Source organism: Suncus etruscus, chromosome 13 (genome assembly GCF_024139225.1).
Source record: "Suncus etruscus isolate mSunEtr1 chromosome 13, mSunEtr1.pri.cur, whole genome shotgun sequence".
Lineage (NCBI taxonomy): Eukaryota > Metazoa > Chordata > Mammalia > Eulipotyphla > Soricidae > Suncus > Suncus etruscus.
Genome location: NC_064860.1, coordinates 25,770,831 through 25,795,114, shown reverse-complemented (window position 1 = coordinate 25,795,114; position 24,284 = coordinate 25,770,831). Strand labels below are relative to the sequence as shown.

General features: G+C 42.6%; 1 protein-coding gene across 1 annotated transcript in view; it reads left to right on the top strand.

Annotated features, from left to right (window-relative positions):
• Nucleotides 1-16: 16 nt before the first annotated feature.
• The window catches only part of IQCG (IQ motif containing G), a 46,897-nt gene continuing 22,629 nt past the window's right edge, over nucleotides 17-24,284 (top strand). Inside the window, exons 1-6 of the mRNA XM_049785953.1 lie at nucleotides 17-257; nucleotides 3,991-4,016; nucleotides 6,567-6,574; nucleotides 7,150-7,368; nucleotides 11,056-11,184; nucleotides 14,438-14,519. Of these exons, the coding sequence (XP_049641910.1) occupies nucleotides 68-257; nucleotides 3,991-4,016; nucleotides 6,567-6,574; nucleotides 7,150-7,368; nucleotides 11,056-11,184; nucleotides 14,438-14,519 (654 nt within the window). The 5' untranslated portion in view covers nucleotides 17-67. The remainder of the gene's footprint in view (nucleotides 258-3,990; nucleotides 4,017-6,566; nucleotides 6,575-7,149; nucleotides 7,369-11,055; nucleotides 11,185-14,437; nucleotides 14,520-24,284) is intronic.

Sequence of the window (24,284 nt, the reverse complement as noted above, 5' to 3'; positions counted from 1 at the left end):
TAGTGCCTGGATGGAAGACCCAAATCATACTCCAGAAGATTGGCATCCTGACACAACAGAGGAAAGAATGGACAACCCCCCTGCTTCTGTGGGAGGAGAAGAACCAACCAAAGAACCAGAAGTAGAGGTCGACCCCGAATACTCTGAACCCCTCTCTCTCTCAGACCTACAGAGGATCTACTCCATTCTGGAGGACACATCAGACCAGCTCTCCATTCTGAACTACATCATGCCCATTTATTATGAAGAGAGGCAGAGTGTCCCTTTGGTATGTCTCTCTTCATATATACTCTAACACCTTTTCTCTTTTTTGAGTGGTGGGACTTTGCCACACCTGGCAATGCTCAGGATTTACTTCCTGACTCTGTTCAGGGTCTCCTGGAGGTGCATGAGAGGACTATATATGATACTAGAATCAAACTGGATTAGCGGAATGCAAGACATATATACCTGACTCTGTATCCCTGGCTTCACATTTTGTTTTGTTTTGTTTTTGTAGGCACTGCATTTTTTAAAATAATTTAAGCACCATGGTTACAAACATGTTTGTAATTTTGCTTTCTTAATTGTTCATCATTTATAGTAACTATGCCATTAAATTAAACTTGGGAAAAACACCTTTATATCTTTGCTGCAAGGTCACAGCAGCAAATTTATCAAGCTATACACTAAATTGATGAAGGAAAAGACCAGTCAGGGTATCCTTTTATTCTGGTAAATTGGCATTTATATAAGCTTATAAGGAAAAGTAAAAATATATACATACTTAGGGGACCAGCAATCATAGAGTTGTATCACCTATATTTTATTCTCTTGTTAAAAACTAGTCACACAGGGTGAGTGGGGACAGGGCTTTCAATACACCATTTCAGCATTACTTTATTGATAGCTTCTTTGTTTTTGTTTGTTTATTTTTTGGCTTGGTTTATGGGTCACACCCAACATTTCAAGGCTTACTCCTGACTCTGTGCTCAGGAATCACTCCTGGCAGGGTTTAGAGGACTGACTATATGGGTACATGTCATTGAACCCAGAGAAGCTTGCTTGCAATGCAAGCAGTTTATCTGCTATATACTCTCTCTGGCCCTGATAGAAATATATATTTACTGTGACTAGAAATTATTTTTTATCTCCTTACAACTTTATTTTACTTTATATGAATTTGGGGGGGGGGGGTTGAAGGATCATCCTCGATAGTGTTTTGAAGCATCAGACCAGGACTGACCACCTTAGCCTTTTTACTATCTCTCCAGCCTCACTCTCCTTATACTTTATTATTAGTAGTAGTATTAATTACATAGTTTGCGATCATATCTTATTATTAAAAGTTTCAAAGTATATGCCTGATTTAATTTTGCAGGTTTTGGGGAGGGGGTTTTTTTGGGTACAGATTTTAGGAGAGATTACTTCTGTTTCTACATTCAGGAATTACTACTGGCAGTGTTCAAAGAAACATATGGGATTCTGGGGATCAAACTCAGCTGAGCTGCATGCAAGGCAAGTGCACTACCTGCTTTTTTTTTTTTTTTTTGCTTTGTTTTTGGACCACATCTGGTGCCACTCAGGGGTTACTCCTAGCTCTGCGCTCAGAAATTGCTCCTGGCAGACTCAGGGGATCATATGGGATGATGAGAACTGAACGCAGTTTTGTCCCAAGTCAGCCATGTGCAAGGCAAATGCCATACAACTGTACTATCATTCAGGCCCCACTGCCTGCTAATTTTACAAAATTTTAATAAAATAGTAAATTTGAAGTCATGAGGTCTTTTCAATTTAGATATGTGCCCTGAGCAATTAATTTTACTTTCTTGGTTTTAGTTTTCTTATTTGTAAAATGAAGGTATTTTTAAACTGATGTTAATGGATTTTATTGAAGTTCTGTAACAAATTAATATCCTTATTAACAAATTAAAGCTAAGAAATTGGAAACCTAGAGTTAATTTTTTACTACACTTAAAGTGTGTCAAATTTGGAGCTAGAGAGAGAATATAGCAGGTAGAACTCTTACCTTGCATGTGATCCACCTGAGTTCTACCCTCAGCAATCTGTACAGTCTTCTGAATTCTTCCAGGAGTGATGTCTGAGGCAGAATCAAGAATAACCCCTGAGAACTATCAGATATGGCCCGAAACCCAAAATAATAATAAATAAAACCTTTTAATGTTAATGTCTCTGGCCCCAAGGCACGCATTCTAGCCACTGTAATATCTCTCTGATGCACAAATATGTATTTTAAACTTTTGTTTATATATAAATATTTTTCAAATTTAATATTTAGAATAAAACTTATGATTAAAGATTAGTAAACATTGGGGCTGGAGAGATAGCATGGAGGTAAGGCGAACCATATGGGATGTCGGGAGTAGAACCTGGATCTGTCCCGGGTTGGCCATGTGCAAGGCAAATGCCCTGTCACTGAGCTATCATTCCTGCCCCTCAATGGCCTTCTTATACAGAAATAAGATAGAGAAGAAATGGACATTAAAAAATTATCACATTCACATTAGTTAGTGCCACACAAACTCAAATACCTTGGAGTCACCAAAACTAAGGATGTGAAGGACCTATATTATACAAAGAAAACTACAAAACACTGCTTAGGAAATAAAAGAGGACACAAGGAAATGGAGACACATACCTTTTCATGGATTGGGAGGGTTAACATCATTAAAATGGCCATATTCCCCAAAGCATTGTACAGATTTAATGCAGTTCTTCTAAGGATGCCCATGACATTCTTCAAAGAAGTGGGTCAAACATTATAGAAATTCATTTGGAACAATAAACACCCATGAATAGATAAAGCGACCCTAAGTATAAAGAAGATGAGAGGGGCTGGAGTGGTGGCACAAGTGGTAGGGCGTCTGCCTTGCATTCACTAACCTAGGACAAACTGTGGTTCGATTCCTCAGTATCTCATATCGTCCCCGAAGCCAGGAACAATTTATGAGCATATAGCTAGGAGTAACTCCTGAGCATCACCAAGTGTGGCCCAAAAAGCAAAAACAAAAACAGCAGCAACAACAACAATAAAAACAAAATAAAGAAAATGGGAGGCATCACTTTCCCCAACTTTAAATTGTACTACAAAACAATAGTCATTAAAAAAGCATGGTATTTGAATAAAGACAGACTCTCATATCAGTGGAATAGAGTTTAGTATTCAGAGAATGTTCCCCAGACATACAATTAATCTTTAATTCAAGGGGCAAGAAATGTAAAATGAAGCAAGAAAACCTCTTCAACCAGTGGTGGTGGGACTATTGGTCAGCCACATGCAAAAAAGCAAATTTGGACCTCTCATCTAACACTAAGCTCAAAGGACAAATCCAAATGGATTAAAGACCTTTATATCAGAACCACAATCATAAGGTATATAGAAGAACAATGTAGGCAATATACTTCATGACAGTGGCATCTTAAAGGAGGAATCAGCACTGTCCAAATAAGTGGAAGTGAGGGGGGCTGAAGTGTTGGCATAAATCGTAAGGTGTTTGCCTTGTACGTGGCAGTTTGATCCCCCAGCATCCCAAATGGTTCACCAAGCCAGGAGCAATTTCTGAGCACATATCCAGGAGTGACTCCTGAGTCTCACCAGGTATGACACCTTCCAAAAAAATAAGTGGAAGTGGATATAAACAGATATATTAAGCTGAGAAGCTTCTGCACCTCAAATGAAATAGTGACAAGGATACAAAGGCTACCCACAGAATGGGAGAAACTATCTGCCCAATACCCAGCAGAGAAGTAGCTAATATCTAAGATAAACAAGGTACTGATAGAACTTAACAAGAAAAAAATTTAACCCCATCAAAAAATTGGGAGAAGATATGAACAAACAATTCCTCAAAGAAGAACTACAGATGGCCAAAAGATACGTTAAAAAATGCTCCACAGTTTTTTTCCATTTCACCATCTATCATGGACCCAGGTCCAAGATGCACATTTTTGTTAAAACCCTTAGGGGCGGAGAGATAGCCTGGAGGTAAGGCGTTTGCCTTTCGTGCAGAAGGATGGTGGTTCAAATCCCACCATCCCATATGGTCCCCAAGCCTGCTAGGGGCGATTTCTGAGCAGAGCCAGGAGTAACCCCTGAGCGCTGCCGGGTGTGACCCAAAAAACTATCACTCTCAAAGTTGAGCTTTCAGATATGATAGAAAATGTAAAGGCCAAGATCCAGGACAAGAAAGGAATTCCTCCTGATCAGCAGAGACTGATCTTTGCTGGCAAACAACTTGAAGATGGATGTACTTTATCTGACTACAACATCCAAAATGAGTCTACTCATCTCATTTTGAGACTTTGGGGTGATGCTAAGAAAAGGAAGAATTCTTACACCACTCCCAATAAGAACAAGCATAAGAGAAAGAAGGTTAAACTAGCTGTCCTGAAATATTACAAGATAGATGAAAATGGTAAAATCAGGGACTGGAGAGATAGCACAGTGGCGTTTGCCTTGCAAACAGCCGATTCAGGACCTAAGGTGGTTGGTTCGAACCCCAATGTCCCATATGGTCCCCCGTGCCTGCCAGGAGCTATTTCTGAGCAGACAGCCAGGAGTAACCCCTGAGCACCGCTGGGTGTGGCCCAAAAACAAAAACAAAAAAAAAGAAAAGAAAAGAAAAAGAAAATGGTAAAATCAGTCCCCTTCTCTGAGATTGCCCTTCAGATGAATGTGGTGCTGGAGATTTTATAAAGAGCAGCCTCTTTAACAAACATTATTGTGGCAATTTCTGTCTGACCTATTGCTTCAACAAATGATTACCTGTATGGGTTAATAGAAGGCATGAGTTCTAACATTAATTGTTATGTTCTGGTCCATTGATTAAAGAGTGATTTATTTATTTATTTATTTATTTATTTATTTTGTTTTTTTTGGGCCACACCCAGTAACGCTCAGGGGTTACTCCTGGCTATGTGCTCAGAAGTTGCTCCTGGCTTGGGGGACCATATGGGACACTGGGGGATCGAACCACGGTCCGTCCAAGGCTAGCACAGGCAAGGCAGGCACCTTACCTTTAGCGCCACCGCTCGACCCAAGAGTGATTTATTTTTAAAGAGTGATTTTTAAACATAAAAAAAAAAAAAAAAAGAAAAAATGCTCCACATCACTAACCATCAGGGAGATAGAAATCAAAACAACAATAAGGAGGCCGGAGAGATAGCACAGCAGTAGGGCATTTGCCTTGCATGCAACCGATCTAGGATGATGGTGTTTGGAATCCTGCATCCCATATGGTCCCCCGAGTCTGCCAGGAGTGTTTTCTTTTTTTTTGGTGGGGGGAGGGTCACACCAGACAGCGCTCAGGGGCTACTTCTGGCTCTACACTTAGAAATCGTTCCTGTCAGGCAGGGATACCGGGATTTGAACCACCGTCCTTCTGCATGCAAGGCAAATGCCTTGCCTCCCTGCTATCTCTCCGCCCCGCCAGGAGTGATTTCTGAGTGCAGAGTAGCCCCTGATCGAGGTTGGGTGTGACCCCAAAACAAAAACAAACAAAACCAACAATGAGGTACCATCTCACACCACAGAGACTGGCACACATCACAACAAAAACAATGAGTGCTGGTAGGGATGTGGGGAGAAAGGAACTCTCATTCATTGCTGGTGGGAATGCTTTCTAGTCCACCCTTTATGGAAAATAATATGAAGATTCCTCAAAAAACTGGAAATTGAGCTCCCATATGATCCAGCTATACCACTCCGAGGGATATACGCTAGGAACACAAAAACAATACATAAATGCATCCTGCATACCTATATTCATTTCAGCGCTATTCACAATAGCCAGAATCTGGACACAACCAAGATGCCCAACAACAGATGACTGGCTAGAGAAATGGTGGTACATATATACTATGAAATACTTTGCAACCTTCAGAAAAAAATGAAGTCATGAAATTTTCCTATACACAGATGGACATAGAAACTATTGTGCTGAGTGAAATAAGTCAGAGGGAGAGAGATAGACACAGAATAGTCTCACTCATCTATCGGTTGTTTTTTTTTTTGTTTTGTTTTGTTTTGGTTTGGGGTCACACCCAGCAGTGCTCTTCGCTCAGAAATTGCTCCTGCCTGGCTCATAGGACCATATGGGATGCTGGGCATCAAATCCAGGTCCATCCTGGGTTGGCCGCTTGCAAGGCAAACACTCAATTGCTGTGCTATCTCTCCAGCCCTCATCTATGGGTTTTAAGAAAAATAAGAGACATTATTGTAATATACAGAAACAATAGAGATGAAGGCTGGGAGGACCAGCCCACAATATGAAGCTTACCACAAAGAGTGGTGAGATCAGTTAGAGAAATAACCTCACTAACAACTATCATGACAATGGTAATAAGTGAGAGAAATTGAATGCCCATCTCAAATAGAGGAAGGGGGTGAGGGAGGAGGTCGATGGGGGTCATTTGTGGTGGGAAGGTTGCACTGGTGAAGGGGGTGTTCTTTTTATGACTGAAATCCAAATACAGACATATTTGTAATCAAGATGCTTAAATAAATATATTAATTAAAAAAAAACAATTACTGCTGGGTGCAGGAGTAGGTATAAAAAAACAAAAAGAATTTGAGGTGAACCAAAACCTCTAAGGCATTATCTATTTCCTGAGTAAGCCCTGAACACTGCCTTGTATGACCTCAAAACAAAACAATTGGTTACTTTAAAACTTTGATGTAAAAAAACTTTGATATAAAATATATTTTTGGGGGTCTGGAGAGATAGCACAGCGGTGTTTGCCTTGCAAGCAGCAGATCCAGGACCAAAGGTGGTTGGTTCGAATCCCGGTGTCCCATATGGTCCCCCGTGCCTGCCAGGAGCTATTTCTGAGCAGACATCCAGGAGTAACCCCTGAGCAGCGCCGGGTGTGGCCCCCCAAAAATATATCTATCTATATATTTTTTATCATATATACTTGAAGTTTTATTTTGTTTTGTTTTGGGGCCACATCTGTCAGTGCTCAGGGGTTTCTCCTAGCTCTGCATTCAGGAATGGTGCCCAGGGATCATATGTGATGCTGGAATTGACCCAGGTTGGCTGCATGCAAGGCAAGTGTCCTACCTGCTATGCTATCACTCCAGCCACTACTTAAAGCTTCTTATGAGAAAATATTTATATAAAACTTTTATTGCTTTTAGAGAAAAAACAGAGCAAGTAATCTTGAGGAAAAAAGAACAGAAACATCTTTTCCAAAATTCTCAAGAACACCTGCTACTCCATTTATCACTAAAGAAGAACCTAAGTTGGAAACCAAAGCAGGAGTTCAGTTTGTCAAGGAGGTTAACAAAATGCAAGAGCTTGTCTTTAAGAAACCTACAAGGCAGGCCATACTGACTATGGAAACACTTAAGAAAATTCAGATGGACAGGTAAGAAACAGAACGTATTTGGAGATGTAGTAATATATATATATATATATTTTTTTTTCTTTTGTTTGTGGGAGATCATCCCACCATAAAAAGGTCTTACTCCTAAAGTGGGTACAGTGACTATGGGGTGCCAGGGATCAAACCTGAGTTGGCCACATGCAAAGAAATTACCTACTTCAGCTCAAATAATTTATATATAAATGAAGAATGGGTATAGGGTAGCTGACTGTTCTATTAATGGATTGGTCATTATATTACCAATTGATAATAGGATTAAATAGTAATGTCTTTGTTTGCTTTTGGGGGGAGCATATCCACATTGCTTCCCCCCCCCCCCCAAAAAAAAGAAAAAAAATCACTCTTGTCAGGCTCAGGGGACCATATGGGATGCTGGAACTTGAACCTGAATTGGCTGCGTGCAAGGCAAACACACTACTTGCTGTGCTATTTCTCTTGCCCCTGCTTTTGTCTTTTTGTTTGTTTGTTTTTGGGTCACACCCAGCAGTGCTCAGGGGTTACTCTGAGCCGGGGTCTCAAACTCGCGGTCCATGGGCCACAAACGGCCCTCTGTACAACATTTTGTGGCCCTGACCTAGAGGAATCTTTTTTTGTTTTGTTTTGTTTTAGTTGTTTGGGTCACACCCTCCAATGTTCAAGGCTTACTACTGATTTTGCACTCAAGGATCACCCCAACTTTGCCTCCTGCGGCTCCCAGGTAAATTGAGTTTGAGACCCCTGCCTTAGATCATATTTAAAAAGGCACAGATCAGACTTAGAAATTGAGGATTGACTTGGAGCTGGAGCAGGTAGGGTGTTGCCTTGCACAGGGCCAACCCAGGTTCAATTTCTCTAGTACCCCATACTCCCCCCTGGCACTAACCACATTGTCAGTGCAGTCACCCACTCACAAGACTATTGTTCTCATCACCACAAATGCAGTCTCCTGAGCACCACAACCGAGGAGGTACAAGTACTATAGCCGAGTATTCAATCTTTGAGTAAGTTCCACAGCCAAATGTGCAACCACAGAAATCACAATATCAACCACAACAAGAAAAGGTTAGGAGAAAAATAAATATATACATAATTAAAACTTCTGATTGTGTCAGGGCTGGAGCAATGGCGCATGCTGTAGGGCATTTGCCTTGCACAGTGCAAACCTAGGATGGCTAAGCCAGGAGCTCCCCAAGCCAGTAGCGTTTTCTGAGTGCATAGCCAGGAGTAACCCCTGAGCATCACCGGTGTGGCCCAAAGAGCAAAAAAAAAAAAAAAAAAAAAAAAAGGGCCCGGAGAGATAGCACAGCGGCGTTTGCCTTGCAAGCAGCCAATTCAGGACCAAAGGTGGTTGGTTCGAATCCCGGTGTCCCATATGGTCCCCCGTGCCTGCCAGGAGCTATTTCTGAGCAGACAGCCAGGAGTAACCCCTGAGCACCGCTGGGTGTGACCCAAAAACTAAAAAAAAAAAAAAAAACCCCACAAAAAAACAAACAAATAAACAAAAAACCCAACCAACCAACCAAACAAAAAAAACCTGATTATAGTGCCCTCTTCACTACAGAATAAATCATTTTCTTAATTTGATGCTCATTATTTTCTTGCATATTGTGCTTTCTTTTTTTTTTTTTTTGGTTTTTGGGCCATACCCAGCGTTGCTCAGGGGTTACTCCTGGGTGTCTGCTCAGAAATAGCTCCTGGCAGGCACGGGGACCATATGGGACACCGGGATTCGAACCAACCACCTTTGGTCCTGGATTGGCTGCTTGCAAGGCAAACACCGCTGTGCTATCTCTCCGGGCCCCATATTGTGCTATTTTTACTAGATTTTATGTGTTGCTTTTTTTTTGGAGGGCACACCTTGCAATGCATCGGGGCTATTTCTGGCTCTGAGTTCAGGAATTACACATGTGGTAGAGTGTATGGGGTCATATTGTATGCTGGGAATTGAACCCAGGTCGACTGTGTGTAAGCAAGTGCCCTACTTCAGCTATCACTTCAATATCACTATATTGCATTTTTATGTTTGTTTTTGTTTTTGGGCCACACCCAGTGGTGCTCAGGGGTTACTCCCGGCTGTCTGCTCAGAAACATTGCATTTTTATTTATTTTTTTTTTTTGGTTTTTGGGCCACACCCGGTGACGCTCAGGGGTTACTCCTGGCTATGCGCTCAGAAGTCGCTCCTGGCTTGGGGGACCATATGGGATGCCGGGGGATCGAACCGCGGTCCGTCTCCTAGGCTAGCGCAGGTAAGGCAGGCACCTTACCTCGAGCGCCACCGCCCGGCCCCAAAAACATTGCATTTTTAAATGAACTACAGTTTTACACATTCTTCAATGTTGATACAGAATATCTTGCTGTATATTCAATGTTTGTTAGTCCTTAGTATGTATACTTTCTATACAAAGAAGTTCTTTTCTAGGTTGGAGAGATAGTTCAAAGGTTAGAGCATATTGGAAGACCAAGTTCTATTTCTGGTACCACTTGGTCTCCTGAGCACTGAGTAAGGAGCTTCTGAGAACAACCCCTTCACCCCCAAATTTTATTTCCAGTTTGCTGAGTTGTGTGTGTTTTTTTTATTTTGTCTTCTCTCTCTTTATCTATCTATCTATCTATCTATCTATCTATCTATCTATCTATCTATCTATCTATCTATCTATCTTGTTTTAAAATGATAAGTGAGGGCCCGGAGAGATAGCACAGCGGTGTTTGCCTTGCAAGCAGCCGATCCAGGACCAAAGGTGGTTGGTTCGAATCCCGGTGTCCCATATGGTCCCCCGTGCCTGCCAGGAGCTATTTCTGAGCAGACAGCCAGGAGTAATCCCTGAGCACTGCCGGGTGTGACCCAAAAACCAAAAAAAAAAAAATAAAATAAAAAAAATAAAATGATAAGTGAGGGGCCGGAGAGATAACATAGTGGTAGGGCATTTGCCTAGCATGCAGCCAACCCAGGATAGATGGTGGTTTGATTCCTGGCATCCCATATGGCACCTTAAGCCTGCCAGGAGCAATTTCTAGTGCAGAGCCAGAAGTAACCCCTGAGCACTGCCAAACCAAAGTGGGCATTGGATTTTGAAAAGTATCTTTTCTCCACCTTTTGTGATGCCATATGATTTGGGGAGGGGTTAGTTGTGGTTTGATGACCACATCAGGCAGTTCTTAAGGTTTACTTCTGGCAGTGCTCAGGGGGTCTGAAGGAGTACTGAGGTTGAATTTAGCATCTTGCATGCAAAGCCTATACTCAGCCCATAGAGCTGTTTCTCTGGATTCACCAATAAGATTCTTCTACTTGTGTTTGTTTGTTTATTGTTTTTTTGGGGGGGAGAGGGAGTCACACCCGGCAGCGCTCAGGGGTTACTCCTGGCTCTATGCTCAGAAATCGCTCCTGGCAGGCTTGGGGGACCATATGGGATGCTGGGATTCGAACAACCGACCTTCTTCATGCAAGGCAAACACCTTACCTCCAGGCTATCTCTCCGGCCCCTACTTGTGTTTATTTTATACATGTATTTGCCCTCATTAGTTTTATTATCATTCTATTAGTGAGTTTTCCTAATATACAACTATTGTTCATTTCAGAAAGAATTCCAACTGAATTTTGCTCTTCCTGCTCAATTTTGTGTGACTTCTGCCATCTCTTGTGAATATAGGTAAACAGCTTGCTGACTCATGATTTTTTTTCTTTCTTTTAGGCAATTTTTTAGTGATGTGGTTTATGACACCATGCAGGAGTTGAATGATTCAGGCCAATTCACCAGTCTCCTGAAGGCACTGAACAAAGAAAAGAATAACAAAGTGCACTTCTATGATTTAATTGCAAGGTTAGACTAATATTAGATTGGCTTTGTTTTGATATACATACATATATATATAATGATATATATATATATATAATGGTCTTTTGTTTGGGGACCATATGCAGCAGTGCCTACAATTTGCTTCTGGCTCTGTATTCAGTGGACACTTCTGATAGGTCTCAGGGTGTCAGGGATAGAATCTGGTACTACCTGCTATACTATCACTTTAGATCCCACTTTTTTTGGGGGGCCACACCTGGTGACTCTCAGGGGTTACTCCTGGCTCTGTGCTCAGAAATCACTCCTGGCAGGAGCAGGGGATCATATGGGATGCCAGGAGAATCAAACACTGGTCCATCCTAGGTTAGCACATGCAAGGCAAACGCCCTACCACTGTGCCACAGCTCTGGCCCCACTTCCTTATTTTTTTAATATTATGAAACTCTTACCAGTACTCCTTGATTTCAAAATCAAATTTGTGCTTTCATGTAACAATAAATAAAAATCAGAAAATTGGGTTCTAGACTTAGTTCTGTTGGAATAGTGACTTTGATTTCTGGAACTCAATGATCCATTTCTACAATATAGCAATGTTCTTTCTATCCTACAGTAATTGGGGGTGGGGCAGGGACTGGGGACCACACACACTTTTATTTAGGACCTGTTCCCAGATCTGTGCTTAGAGAGTTGCTTCTGGTGGTGCTAGGGGACTGCAGTGCCTGGGCCTGAACCCAAGCCTCTAGCATACGAAGCATATGTTCATCCCTCTAAAAGACATCTCTCAGCCCTGAGACATTATTACCATATATACTCGAGTATAAACTGACCCGAGTATAAGCCTACCCGACTAATTTTATCCTAAAAACTGGGAAAACTTAGTGACTTGAGTATAGCCAAGGTGGAAAATGCAGCAGCCACTGGTAAACTTCAAAAATAAAAATATATACCCAAAACAATTACAATAATTGAGGAATCAATAGGTTAAATGGTTTTCAATATTCATTGCTAAAGAAAAACTGTAAACTAGCAACAATAACTTTAAAAACTTTAAAGTGTAGAAAACTGTAGCTTAACAGGTAATCAAGCTAAATCACAAAGGCTAAATCTTTCAAAACTGGATTCCTCCTCCTTCTCTTCATCTTTATGTCCAAACAGAGCTTCAGCTGTATTTGATGTGAGGGTATCAGCATAGACATTGTCATCACCACTGAGTTCGCAGATATCATCATCACTGCTGTCAGTCTCATACAAAGCGCAGAATATTGTGGGTTAAATAGTTTAGTGGCATACAGTTCATTTCAGCTCAGCCCCGACTTGTAGACTGAGCTGAAGCACTGCCCCCTCCAGCAGATGGCAGAAGATGACTGGAGACTCCCTGTATGACCTGAGTATAAGCCGAGTTAGGATTTTCGGCATGGATTTGGGAACTATTATGCTGAGTAAAATAAGTCAGAGGGAGAGAGATAGACACAGAATAGTCTTACTCATCTGTGGTGTTTTGTTTTGTTTTGTGTTTTTTTGTTTTGAGCCACACCCAGTGACGCTCAGGGGTTACTCCTGGATATGTGCTCAGAAATCCTGGCTTAGGGGGACCATATGGGACGCTGGGATTGAACCCAGGTCTGTCCTGGGTCCGCCGCATGCAAGGCAAGCGCCTTACTGCTGCTCTACCGCTCTACCCCCTCATCTGTGGGTTTTAAGGAAAATAAAGATGGGGCCGGAGTGGTGGCACTAGAGGTAAGGTGTCTGCCTTGCAAGCGCTAACCTAGGATAGACCATAGCCAGGAGTAATCCCTCACCATCAAATGGGTATGGCCCCCCCAAAAAAAGAAAAGAAAAGAAAAGAAAAATACATTATATTATTGCAGTATTGCACAGTAGAGATGAGGAAGGATCAGAGCTGGAAGGATCAGCTCATAATATGAAGCTTACCACAGAGTGGTGAATGCAGTTAGAGAAATAACTACAGTATTTTCCGGTGTATAAGATGACCCCCTAATTTTACAGTTAAAACATAGCTTTAGGCCTATATTCACTGTATAAGACAGAATGTTCCTGTGCTGCAACTGTATGTACCACAGTGAGCCAATCACAACAAGCAAAGGTTCAAAGGTTCTACTGTAATAGACTTCCTCTCTGACTCTGGCCCATCTGAGCAGGCTTTTTACAGTGTAGATTCGGGCAGAACATTGTCTAATTTGCATGCATCAAAAGCCTGTTTGGATTGGCTGAGTTAGAGAGGGGATCTGAGCAGCCTGGCAATGATTGGTGCAGGATCGAGTCAGAAAATTCGTTTTGTGGCAATATTCAGACAATTTTCATTTAGCAGCATATTGAAACATTTTTCGGGATATACTCAGTGTATAAGACGACCCCTGATTTTTGGTTGACTTTTTTTTGTTTCAAAAGTTGTCTTATACGTCGGAAAATACGGTACTAACAACTATCATGACAATGGTAGTGAGTGAGAGAAGTAGAATGCCTGTCTCAAATACAGGCAGGGGGTGAGGGGAGGAGAGAGTTGGGGGACATTGGTGGTGGGAATGTTGCACTGGTGAAGAGAGGGGTGTTCTATGATTGAAAACCAACTACAATCATGTTTGTAATCAGGGTGCTTAAATAAATATCTTATCTAAAAATATATCTATAAAAATATCTTCCAAACAGAGGGTGAAAGATTTCTTTTTTTTTTTATGTTGGGGGCTGTAACACTCGGGGGGGGGGGGAAGAGTGGACCCGACTGGGAGACTTGAGGTCCCAGGGTAAAAGATTTCTGAGCTTGCTCTGGGCTCCTGGCTTGTCACACTCCCTAAAGTGCCTTCTCCCTTAAGTTCCTTTGGCTTTCTAAGCTCTTAGTCTGGAAAGAGGGATACTGATGGAGATTCCCCCTCATTGTGAGGAAATATTGTGCAGAGTGAGGCCAGGGATGTGATTTGATCCTTAATTTTGAAAAAAGAAAAAGAATGTACAAAATGTCCAGAATAGAATAGGTTCTTGATTTGGGGTTCATACCACTGGTGTTGAGGGCTATCATCTCTGTCATCCCTGCATCCTCAGGTCGTCACTCTGAACTGTAGACCTAGTTGGCTAAGAATCATCAGAGTAGACTTCAGGATCCCCTAAGCACTGCTTAGGAGGCTCATAAAAAGAAAAGGGGGGGGTGGGAATAAAGGCAGGTGCTCTATCACTTCACCAACCTCAGGAATCTATTTCTTTTAAATATCCTGTGCACACTGAAGTTCGATAAACAACTCTACACAAATTCTCTCTTTCTCAGTGAGGAAAAAGGAAGAAAACAGATAAAATCTCTTCAAAAACAGCTTCTCAATGTCAAAAGAGAGCGGCAGGTTGAAATTCAGGTAAGAATGACCTGCCTTCCTTGGTGTGCTGCTGATACTGTGGAGCCTGAGTACCACCAGGAGGACCTATCTCCCCTTCACCACCCTCCATCACCCCCACCCCACCCCATTACTTGGAGATACTGAAAGTCATAGACCTAAGCCAGTTAAATAAAGGCTTCCTTCCTTCCTTCCTTCCTTCCTTCCTTCCTTCCTTCCTTCCTTCCTTCCTTCCTTCCTTCCTTCCTTCCTTCCTTCCTTCCTTCCTTCCTTCCTTTCCTTCCTTCCTTCCTTCCTTCCTTCCTTCCTTCCTTCCTTCCTTCCTTCCTTCCTTCCTTCCTTCCTTCCTTCCTTCCTTCCTTCCTTCCTTCCTTCCTTCCTTTTTTGTGGTTTTGGGTCACACCCGGCAGTGCTCAGGGGTTATTCCTGGCTCCAGGCTCAGAAATTGCTCCTGGCAGGCACGGGGGACCATATGGGACACCGGGATTCGAACCGATGACCTCCTGCATGAAAGGCAAATGCCTTACCTCCATGCAATCTCTCCGGACCCTCTTTCTTTCTTTCTTGAGGCTTTTTTTTTTGGGGGGGGGGGTCACACCTGGCAGTGCTCAGGGGTTACTCCTGGCTCTATGCTCAGAAATTGCTCCTGGCAGGCACAGGGGACCATATGGGATGCCGGTATTTGAACTGCCATCCTTCAGCATGAAAGGCAAATGCCTTACCTTCAAACTATCTCTCCGTCCTGAGGCTATCTTTTTTTTTTTTTTTTTTTTTTTTTTGGTTTTTGGGCCACACCCTGTGGTGCTCAGGGGTTACTCCTGGCTGTCTGCTCAGAAATAGCTCCTGGCAGGCACGGGGGACCATATGGGACACTGGGATTCGAACCAACCACCTTTGGTCCTGGATTGGCTGCTTGCAAGGCAAACACTGCTGTGCTATCTCTCCAGGCCCGAGGCTATCTTTCTTAAACAAAAATATTATGTATGCAAAATCATTGGTTCTCTCTACCTCTCTCTTTTTTGGAGGGGGTTTTGGGGCCACACCCACCAGTGCTCAGGGATTACTCCTGGCTCTGACCATATGAGATACAGGGATTGAACCTGGGTTGACCACATGCAAGGCAAACGTCCTCCTACCCGCTGTACTGTACTATCTCTTCGGCCTTTTTTTTTTTTTTCCTTAAATTATTGATTCTCTTGCGGTACCTTGACTAAAAAAGAGTAACCAGAGAGCTGATCTGAGATGTACAGGCATGTCCAAGGAAGCTGAGGGAGGTTCACATCACACCACATACTCCTTCCTCCCTTTTCACTAGCAGTCTCTTAATATTATTCCAGAAAGAAAACTGAGAGGTCTCCTTATTTTTAAATTTGTTTTTGTCTTTTGGGACTTTCCTGGCAATATTCCAGGTTTATTCCTGGCTCTACACTCAGGAGTCAGTCCTGGTGGTGATAAGGGAACATTATAAGATGCGGGTTTTGGCTTGTGCAAGGTCTTATACACTATACTATTTTTCCAACACCATGGTGTTCTTATCTTTGATGATTAGATGTGTTATATACATATATGTATATATATTTTTTCTAGTATAAAACAGATTTAATGTACTTGTGATATCATCAGACTCAAAATACTGATTCTATCTCTACAGATAAGTTTAGAAGTTTAGAATGTGATATATGACTTGAACACCCACAGCAAGGCCCCAGGCAGAAGGGAAGGGAGGGAAGACTGAAAGGTTCCAGGTTGGAGAGGTAGCGCAGTGCTCTTACATTCTCTTTGTTATACCCTGGGTTCCACTCCCAGCTCCATTTCATCATCATCATCATCATCATCATCATCATCATCATCATCATCATCATCATCATCATCATCATCATCTCCTCTTCTTTCTTTTCCTTCTCTACCTCCCTCCTCCTCCTCCACACCTGGCAACTCTCAGGGGTTACTCCTGGCTCTGTACTCAGAAATTACTCCTGGCAGGCTCGAGAGACCATATGGGATGCCAGGTTAGCCACATGCAAATGCCTTACCCACTGTGCTGTCGTTCTGGACCTTCCCTCCCTCCCTCATTTTTTCCTTCCTTCCTTCCTTCCTTCCTTCCTTCCTTCCTTCCTTCCTTCCTTCCTTCCTTCCTTCCTTCCTTCCTTCCTTCCTTCCTTCCTTCCTTCCTTCCTCCCTCCCTCCCTCCCTCCCTTCTTTTCTTCCTTCCTCCCTCCCTCCCTTCCTTTCTTTCTTCCTTCCTCCCTCCCTCCCTTCCTGCTTACTTTCTTCCTTCTTCCCTCCCTCTCTCCCTTCCCTCCTTCCTTCTTCCTTTCTTCCCTCCTTCACTCCCTCCCTCCCTCCTTCCCTCCCTCCCTTCTCCCTCCCTCCCTCTCTCCCTCCTTCCCTCCCTCCCTCCCTCCCTCCCTTCCTTCCTTCCTTCCTTCCTTCCTTCCTTCCTTCCTTCCTTCCTTCCTTCCTTCCTTCCTTCCTTCCTTCCTTCCTTCCTTCCTTCCTTCCTTTTTTCCTGTTTTATCTGGTTCCATGCTTAGACATCACTCCTGGAAGGCTTCCAGACTATATGTGGTTCATAGGTGTTGAATCCAGGTTGGCCCTGGGCAAGGCAAGCACCTTCTTTCCTAATACCTCTCCCCTCCCTCCTCCTTCGATAGTCTCTTTGTATTACTAGTTTTAAAAAACTACAAAATTAGCTTTTCATTGTCTAGATGGATAAGTTGCTATTTTATTTTGCCTCAGAAAATATTCATGATTCCCAAATAAAAGTTGGAAGAGGGGGCCGGCGAGATAGCATGGAAGTAAGGCATTTGCCTTTCATGCAGGACAGTGGTTTGAATCCCGGCAACCCATATGGTCCCCCGTGCCTGCCAGGGGTGATTTCTGAGTGTAGAGCCAGGAGTAACCCCTGAGCGCTGCTGGGTGTGACCCCCCCAAAACAAACAAACAAAAACAAAAGTTGGAAGAATCTGTATTTGTAGATTTGTCACTAGCCTTTATTTTTTTCTTTAGGTATTTGAACAGATTACTTTCTGTCCTCTCTACTTATCAGTAACAAAGGGCCTTTGTACTGGTTTTGAATGCATTGTCCTGGTTATCCCTCTACTTGTAACTTACATTTACAGAACATTTTAGGACCAAAGAGATAGCTCAGAAGGCAGGAACACATTTTGTATGATGGGAAGCCTGGGTTTTATCCCTACCCAGAACTTCAAGGTCTCTCACTAGATGTGACTTAAAAACAAATGTGAGGGCCCGGAGAGATAGCACAGCGGCGTTTGCCTTGCAAGCAGCCGATCCAGGACCAAAGGTGGTTGGTTCGAATCCCGGTGTCCCATATGGTCCCCCGTGCCTGCCAGGAGCTATTTCTGAGCAGACAGCCAGGAGTAACCCCTGAGCATCGCCGGGTGTGGCCCAAAAACCAAAAAAAAAAAAAAAAAAAACCAAATGTGAAACAATACATTGATTGCTATTTAGCAATTTACTTAATGTTTATATATGTATGTAATGCTTGTATTTCCCTTTCCTCCTTTTGGTGCAATGACAACAGTTCCACTTGCTGAGCTGATGTGTTTCCAGCCCTGACTGCCAGCTTCCCAGGAGTGCTCAACTCACACTCTCACATAGGCAGCCCCTACCCATCAACCATTTCCCAGTGACCATAATATATATATATAAATATATATATATATATATATATATATATATATATATATATTTGGGGGGGGGTCACACCTGGCAGTGCTCAGCGGTTACTCCTGGCTCCATGCTCAGAAATCGCTCCTGGCAGGCTCAGGGGACCCTATGGGATGCCGAGATTTGAACCGATCACCTTCTGCATGAAAGGCAAACGCCTTATCTCCATGCTATCTCTCTGGCCCCCATAAGATATATTTTTAAAGCCATTTTTCTTCTCCAGAAATCTTACATTTACTGGGAGGTGCATAGGTGTTCTCAGTCATGAAGGAGCTTTTCTGGAAGTTTCTTAGCACTTTTCCCTGAATAACTCTGCTGTGTTTAAAAATTCCTTGACTATTCAAACAGGTATTTTTTTTTTTATTTTTTTGTTTTTTTTTTGTTTTTTTTTTTTTTTGTTTTTGGGTCACACCTGGTAGTTCTCAGAGATTACTCCTGGCTCTACGCTCAGAAAGCACTCTTGGCAGTCTCAGGGGACCTTATGGGATGCCAGAATTCGAACCACTGACCTTTTGCATGCAAGACAAACGCCTTACCTCCATGCTATCTCTTTGGCCCCAGATATTTCTTTAATCTTTTAATCTCCCAAACCAAACAGTATTAGGGGAAACCTCAGGTTTGGCACTTTGCCTGTTCACTCCCCTTTGTCACCACCAACTTTCCACTTTCTTAAACTCTTATAGATAACAGCAGTGGCCACATGGTGATAACATCTTGTGAAACTGACCCCTCTTGGATACCATTCTCAGCCCTTGCATTCAGGCTAAGTAAAGCACAAACAGTATATAACTGTTATATTAACAAATAGCAGAAGAGTGATTAAGAAATCAGGACTGAGCTGGAGATAGTCCATCAGGTCAAGCTCTTGCCTTCCACACAGACAACCTTGGTTTAATTTCTGGCACTTCATAGTATCCCAAGTACCACTACCAAAAGTGACCCCTGTGCACACAGTCGAGTAGTCCCTGGGTACTGCTGGGTGTGGTTCCGAAACAAAAATAAAAGAAATCAAAGCGATGACTCAGTGGGCTGGAGAGCATGCTTGGCATGTGGGAAGCCTGAGTTTAATCCCAGCACTGCCCAAAATACCCCTATATTCTGGTGACATTGTCTCCTCATCAAGGCTTATGGGTGATTTATATTATACTATACCCACAGCTTATTCAATGTGTGAAGATCATTCTGGCAGGATAGTGAAAGCAGAACTTCTGAAGAATTTCAGCTATAAAAGGACCTGAAAGAAGGCCAGTGTAGCTGCTGACATTTGGAGAGAAAAGGAGTGACAGCAGCACTGATGACTCTATAACAGAAAGGCTAAAGGGCTGGAGCACATGTTTTGCATGAGAGTGTCCCAGATGGATCTCTGGCACTGCAAGGTCTGGCATAGGCAGACACCCCCCCCCCCCCAACCAGAGTAGACTACAAAAGACCTTAGTAGCCATTATAATCTGGGCAGTCAACACCATTGGACTGCTGTGATGTTCCATTCAGTAACCTCTGGCCATATCTATTACCGATTATTACACAGTGCATTGCTACCCAGGAACTGCCTGATATCTTAAAATAGGCCTCACAAGCAAAGTCCTAGGCTCCAAAACAAGATTCTGGTGTGACACAGGCCTGGAAGCAAATGCTGACGCAGGAAATAATTCACACAGTGAAGAGGTTCAAGAACGGGTTCAGGAAATCCAACATTCAAACCAGGAATCCAACCACACAAGCTTTCTGTTCCAAAGAAGGAAAGCAGCTTAATGGAGGAAGACTGAAAGAATAAGAGCCTTCCTCAGACCCCCTACTTTTAGAAAAATCTAGGCCACACCCTGGGGTGAGAGAGGAATACCAAGTAGGGAATAATCCAGATCACACCGTAGGGTGGGTTATGAATATTGATTAGGGTGGGGCCAAAACCCAACACCATCTGACTCATTTCACTAAACATAATAATCTTTATATTCACACATATATAATCAAATTTCATAACATTATTTTTCCTAACAGCTGCATAGTGTTCCATTATTACACCATTTCTTTTGTTTGTTTGTTTGTTTTGGGAGTCACACCTGGCAGCACTCGGGTTATTCCTGGCTCCATGCTCAGAAATCACTCCTGGCAGGCACGAGGTTGGGGGGGGGGGGTGGCATATGGGATGCCGGGATTTGAACCAATGACCTTCTGCATGAAAGGCAAATGCCTTACCTCAATGCTATCTCTCTGGCCCCTATTTCACCGTTTCTTTTTGTTGGGCACTTGGATTGTTTCCAGATTCTGGCTATTGTAAATAGCAGTAGTACATCTTTTAAGACTCTTGTATATCACACAGTTTGATTCCTGGGTCTACAGATGGTCTTCCAAACTGTCAGGAGTGATGTCTGAGTGTACAGTCAGGAGTAAACCTGAGCACATGTGGATGTGGTCCCTGAAATCCAACCCAAATCAAAACAATAGTTTTAAAAAATGAAGGAAAAATAGGGCAGAAGAGATAGCATGGAGGTGGGGTGTTTGCCTTTCATGCAGAAGGACGGTGGTTCAAATCCTGGCATCCTGTGTGGTCCCCCGAGCCTGCCAGGAGCGATTTCTGAGCATAGAGCCAGGAGTAACCCCTGAGCACTGCCGGGTGTGACTCAAAACAAACAAACAAAAAAACAAAAAAATGAAGGAAGAAGAGAAAAGGAAAGGGGAAATTAAAGTAGTGAATAAAGTTATAGCCTGAAAGTCTGGATGAGATTTATGTTTGATCGGGAGACTCGAGCTCAGGTTAGTCAGGCTGCAGATAAGTGGTGTGCTTACTTGCAGATGGGAAGTGACAATGCAACATTGACCTGTTCTTTTTCTCCTGTGGCTTTTATCATAGATGACATTCCATTTTCATTTTTCCATCTAACCAAAGAGGCAGACTGAGGTGTAATAAGACAATTTTCAGTTTCTTCAGCTAGTGGCTTCCTCAAATTCCAAACTAGCACTCTTCTCTAAGGAACAATAAAAATCAGTTGCTGCCATTCCATTTTCAGTCAAGAATGTTGTGGCGGGGCCGGGCGGTGGCGCTGGAGGTAAGGTGCCTGCCTTGCCTGCGCTAGCCTAGGACGGACTGCGGTTCGATCCCCCGGTGTCCCATATGGTCCCCCAAGAAGCCAGGAGCAACTTCTGAGCGCATAGCCAGGAGTAACCCCTGAGTGTCACAGGGTGTGGCCCAAAAACCAAAAAAAAAAAAAAAAAAAAAAAGAATGTTGTGGCAACCAGCAGGGACATAGTATCACAAATAGTTGTTGGTTTGCTCTTTTTTTTTTTTTTTTTTTTTTTTGGGTTTTTGGGCCACACCCGGTGACGCTCAGGGGTTACTCCTGGCTATATGCGCTCAGAAGTCGCTCCTGGCTTGGGGGACCATATGGGACGCCGGGGGATCGAACCGCGGTCCGTCTCCTAGGCTAGCGCAGGTAAGGCAGGCACCTTACCTCCAGCGCCACCGCCCGGCCCCTGGTTTGCTCTTTTTAAAAACAAATTTTTAGGGGTGGGGAAGACTGCTACTTCTGCTTCAGTCCATGACTAAATCATTCCTCTTGAATGAAATAATTCTTAATTAATTCAAATAAATCTTGAACTCCAGATCTCAATGCAATATTGGATTTGAAAATAAGTTTGTGATACTATAAAAACATAAATAAACAAGCCGGGGCCTGAGTGATAGCACCATGGTAGGATAATTTGTCTTGCATGCAGCCGATCCAAGACTGACCCGGGTTTGATTCCCAGCATCCCAAAGGAATATGGTCCCCCCAAAGCCTGCTAGGAGTGATTTATGAGTGCAGAACCAGGAAACCCCTGTGTGCTGCCAGGTGTGGGAAGGAAGGAAGGAAAAAGAAAGAAAAAGAAAGAGAAAAGAAAGAAAGAAAGAAAGAAAGAAAGAAAGAAAGAAAGAAAGAAAGAAAGAAAGAAAGAAAGAAAGAAAGAAAGAAAGAAAGAAAGAAAGAAAGAAAGAAAGAAAGAAAGAAAGAAAGAGAGAGAAAGAGAAAGAGAAAGAAAGAGAGAGAAAGAAAGAGAAAGAAAGAGAGAGAAAGAAGAGAAAGAAAGAAAGAAAGAAAGAAAGAAAGAAAGAAAGAAAGAAAGAAAGAAAGAAAGAAAGAAAGAAAGGAAGGAAGGAAGGAAAGAAAGAAAAAGAAAGAAGAGGGGGAGGGAGGGAGGAAGGAAAGAAGGGAAAAAAGAAAAGAAAGAGAGAAAGAAAGAGAAAGGAAAGAAAGAGAAAGAAAGAGAGAAAAAGAAAGAAAGAAAGAAAGAAAGAAAGAAAGAAAGAAAGAAAGAAAGAAAGAAAGAAAGAAAGAAAGAAAGAAAGAAAGAAAGAAAGCAGAAAGAAAGAGAGAAAGAAAGAAGAAAGAAGCCTGCAAATGTGCTGTATCAATCTCTGGGCTTTAATCATGAAGGAAGCTCTGGACTCAGGGTGCTGAAAGGGGCAGCAGTGAAGGTAGGTCTCTCTCAGTGAGACACTAATATTAGGCACCTCCCCTTGGGACATGTGCTAGCTGGTCCTTAGAAGGCCATTTCCACTCTGCTCAGAGTCACTCCTAATATTCTGCAGAGGACCATGTGGTGCCAGGGATTGAAATCATCCCCTCTTTCCCTACAAGTGTAGAACTTGAGTTCAGTACTTTGTGCCATCTCTCTGGCGCATTGGTGAGAATGTTAAAAGGTGTTGTATGAACTCAACACCTTTAGCCTACAAGTCACTAACTTCTAGGTTGACTGGTTGTTGCATGCTGGGAAGATAAAAAATGAAATGGCATTTTATCTCTCCAGTGACTGTGATTTTGACCTGACTTACTATCTTATCATCACTAACTTATCAGTATTTCTATTCTCCTCTTTTTTTGCCCTCTTTAACCATGGAAAGCCTTAATTTTATGCAGAACAGCTGTATAGGAATCATCAGAAGCATGGCAACAGCAGAAAACCCTTAGATACCAGAGGCTGCAGTGGCTGAAACACCTGCCTTGCAAGTGTGAGTCCACAAGTTCTATCACTGTTGCTGTCCAGATGTCTCAAACATGATCCCAGCCACACTTCTACCTGGCACTCCTATTCCCTCAATAGAAAGCATGATCTCCACTGCAACTAAAGTATGAAACCCTCATTGATCACCACAGCTAATGGTGTGTGAGCACTTAGGTCAGGATTGTGTCCCCTGCAAGCATGTGTGTGAGCACTACAGGCAAGTCTGGCCAGCACTATACACAGAAAGGATGCAGCACCCAGTTGTGTGCTGGCATCACAAACAGGTGGTGTGATCCCCAGTCATCATAATGACAAAGGCAAAGGAAGGGGAAAACAATTAGATGTCTTTGGCTTGAGACAGTGTAATTGTAGACCAATGTTAGCCACCATCTGCAGAAGTCTTTAAAAATTTAACCCCACATTTCTGATTTTTTAAAAGAAAAATCAATATTTGGACCTAATAAGCAGAGCTTCTGAGGTTCAGCCTAGCATCTAGCCCAATGGTAGATCATTTATCTTACTTATGTGAGGTCTAGGTTTAATCCCTAATACACAAAACTCAATCCTTGGTGCACTACAAAGAAACCCTCCCCCAACAAACAAAACACTTCATCGTTATTTTGGCAAAAAACATTAGGGGTAAGGACAGCAATAACTCAAAGGGATGAGCATGTGCTTGCATATGGGAGAACTGGGTTCAGTTCCCCATATGGTTCCCTGAACACCACTAGTTATGACCTCTGAGCAAAGAGTAACAAAGAGTAGCTGCTGATACCACCAGGTGTGTGATGCAACCCTCTATTTTTCCCCCAAAAATGAAAATATGAGTACAACTGGAAAAAATCAAACAAAAATATAATTAAGACACCCAAAACAGACAACATAAAAACACATACCCATTAAAAGTAAAGATATAATTGAACCAAAAGAGGCAGTTTAAAATTCACTTAATGAACATTTATTAAATATTTAGGTTATGCTAGATACTAGGTAGGATTTATTGCATTTGTTTCTTTCTCTCTGTGCTCTGTGCTCAGAAATCACTCGTGGCTGGCTCAGGGACCATCTGGGTTGGTGGGATTCAAACCACTACCCTTCCTGGGTTGGGTGCAT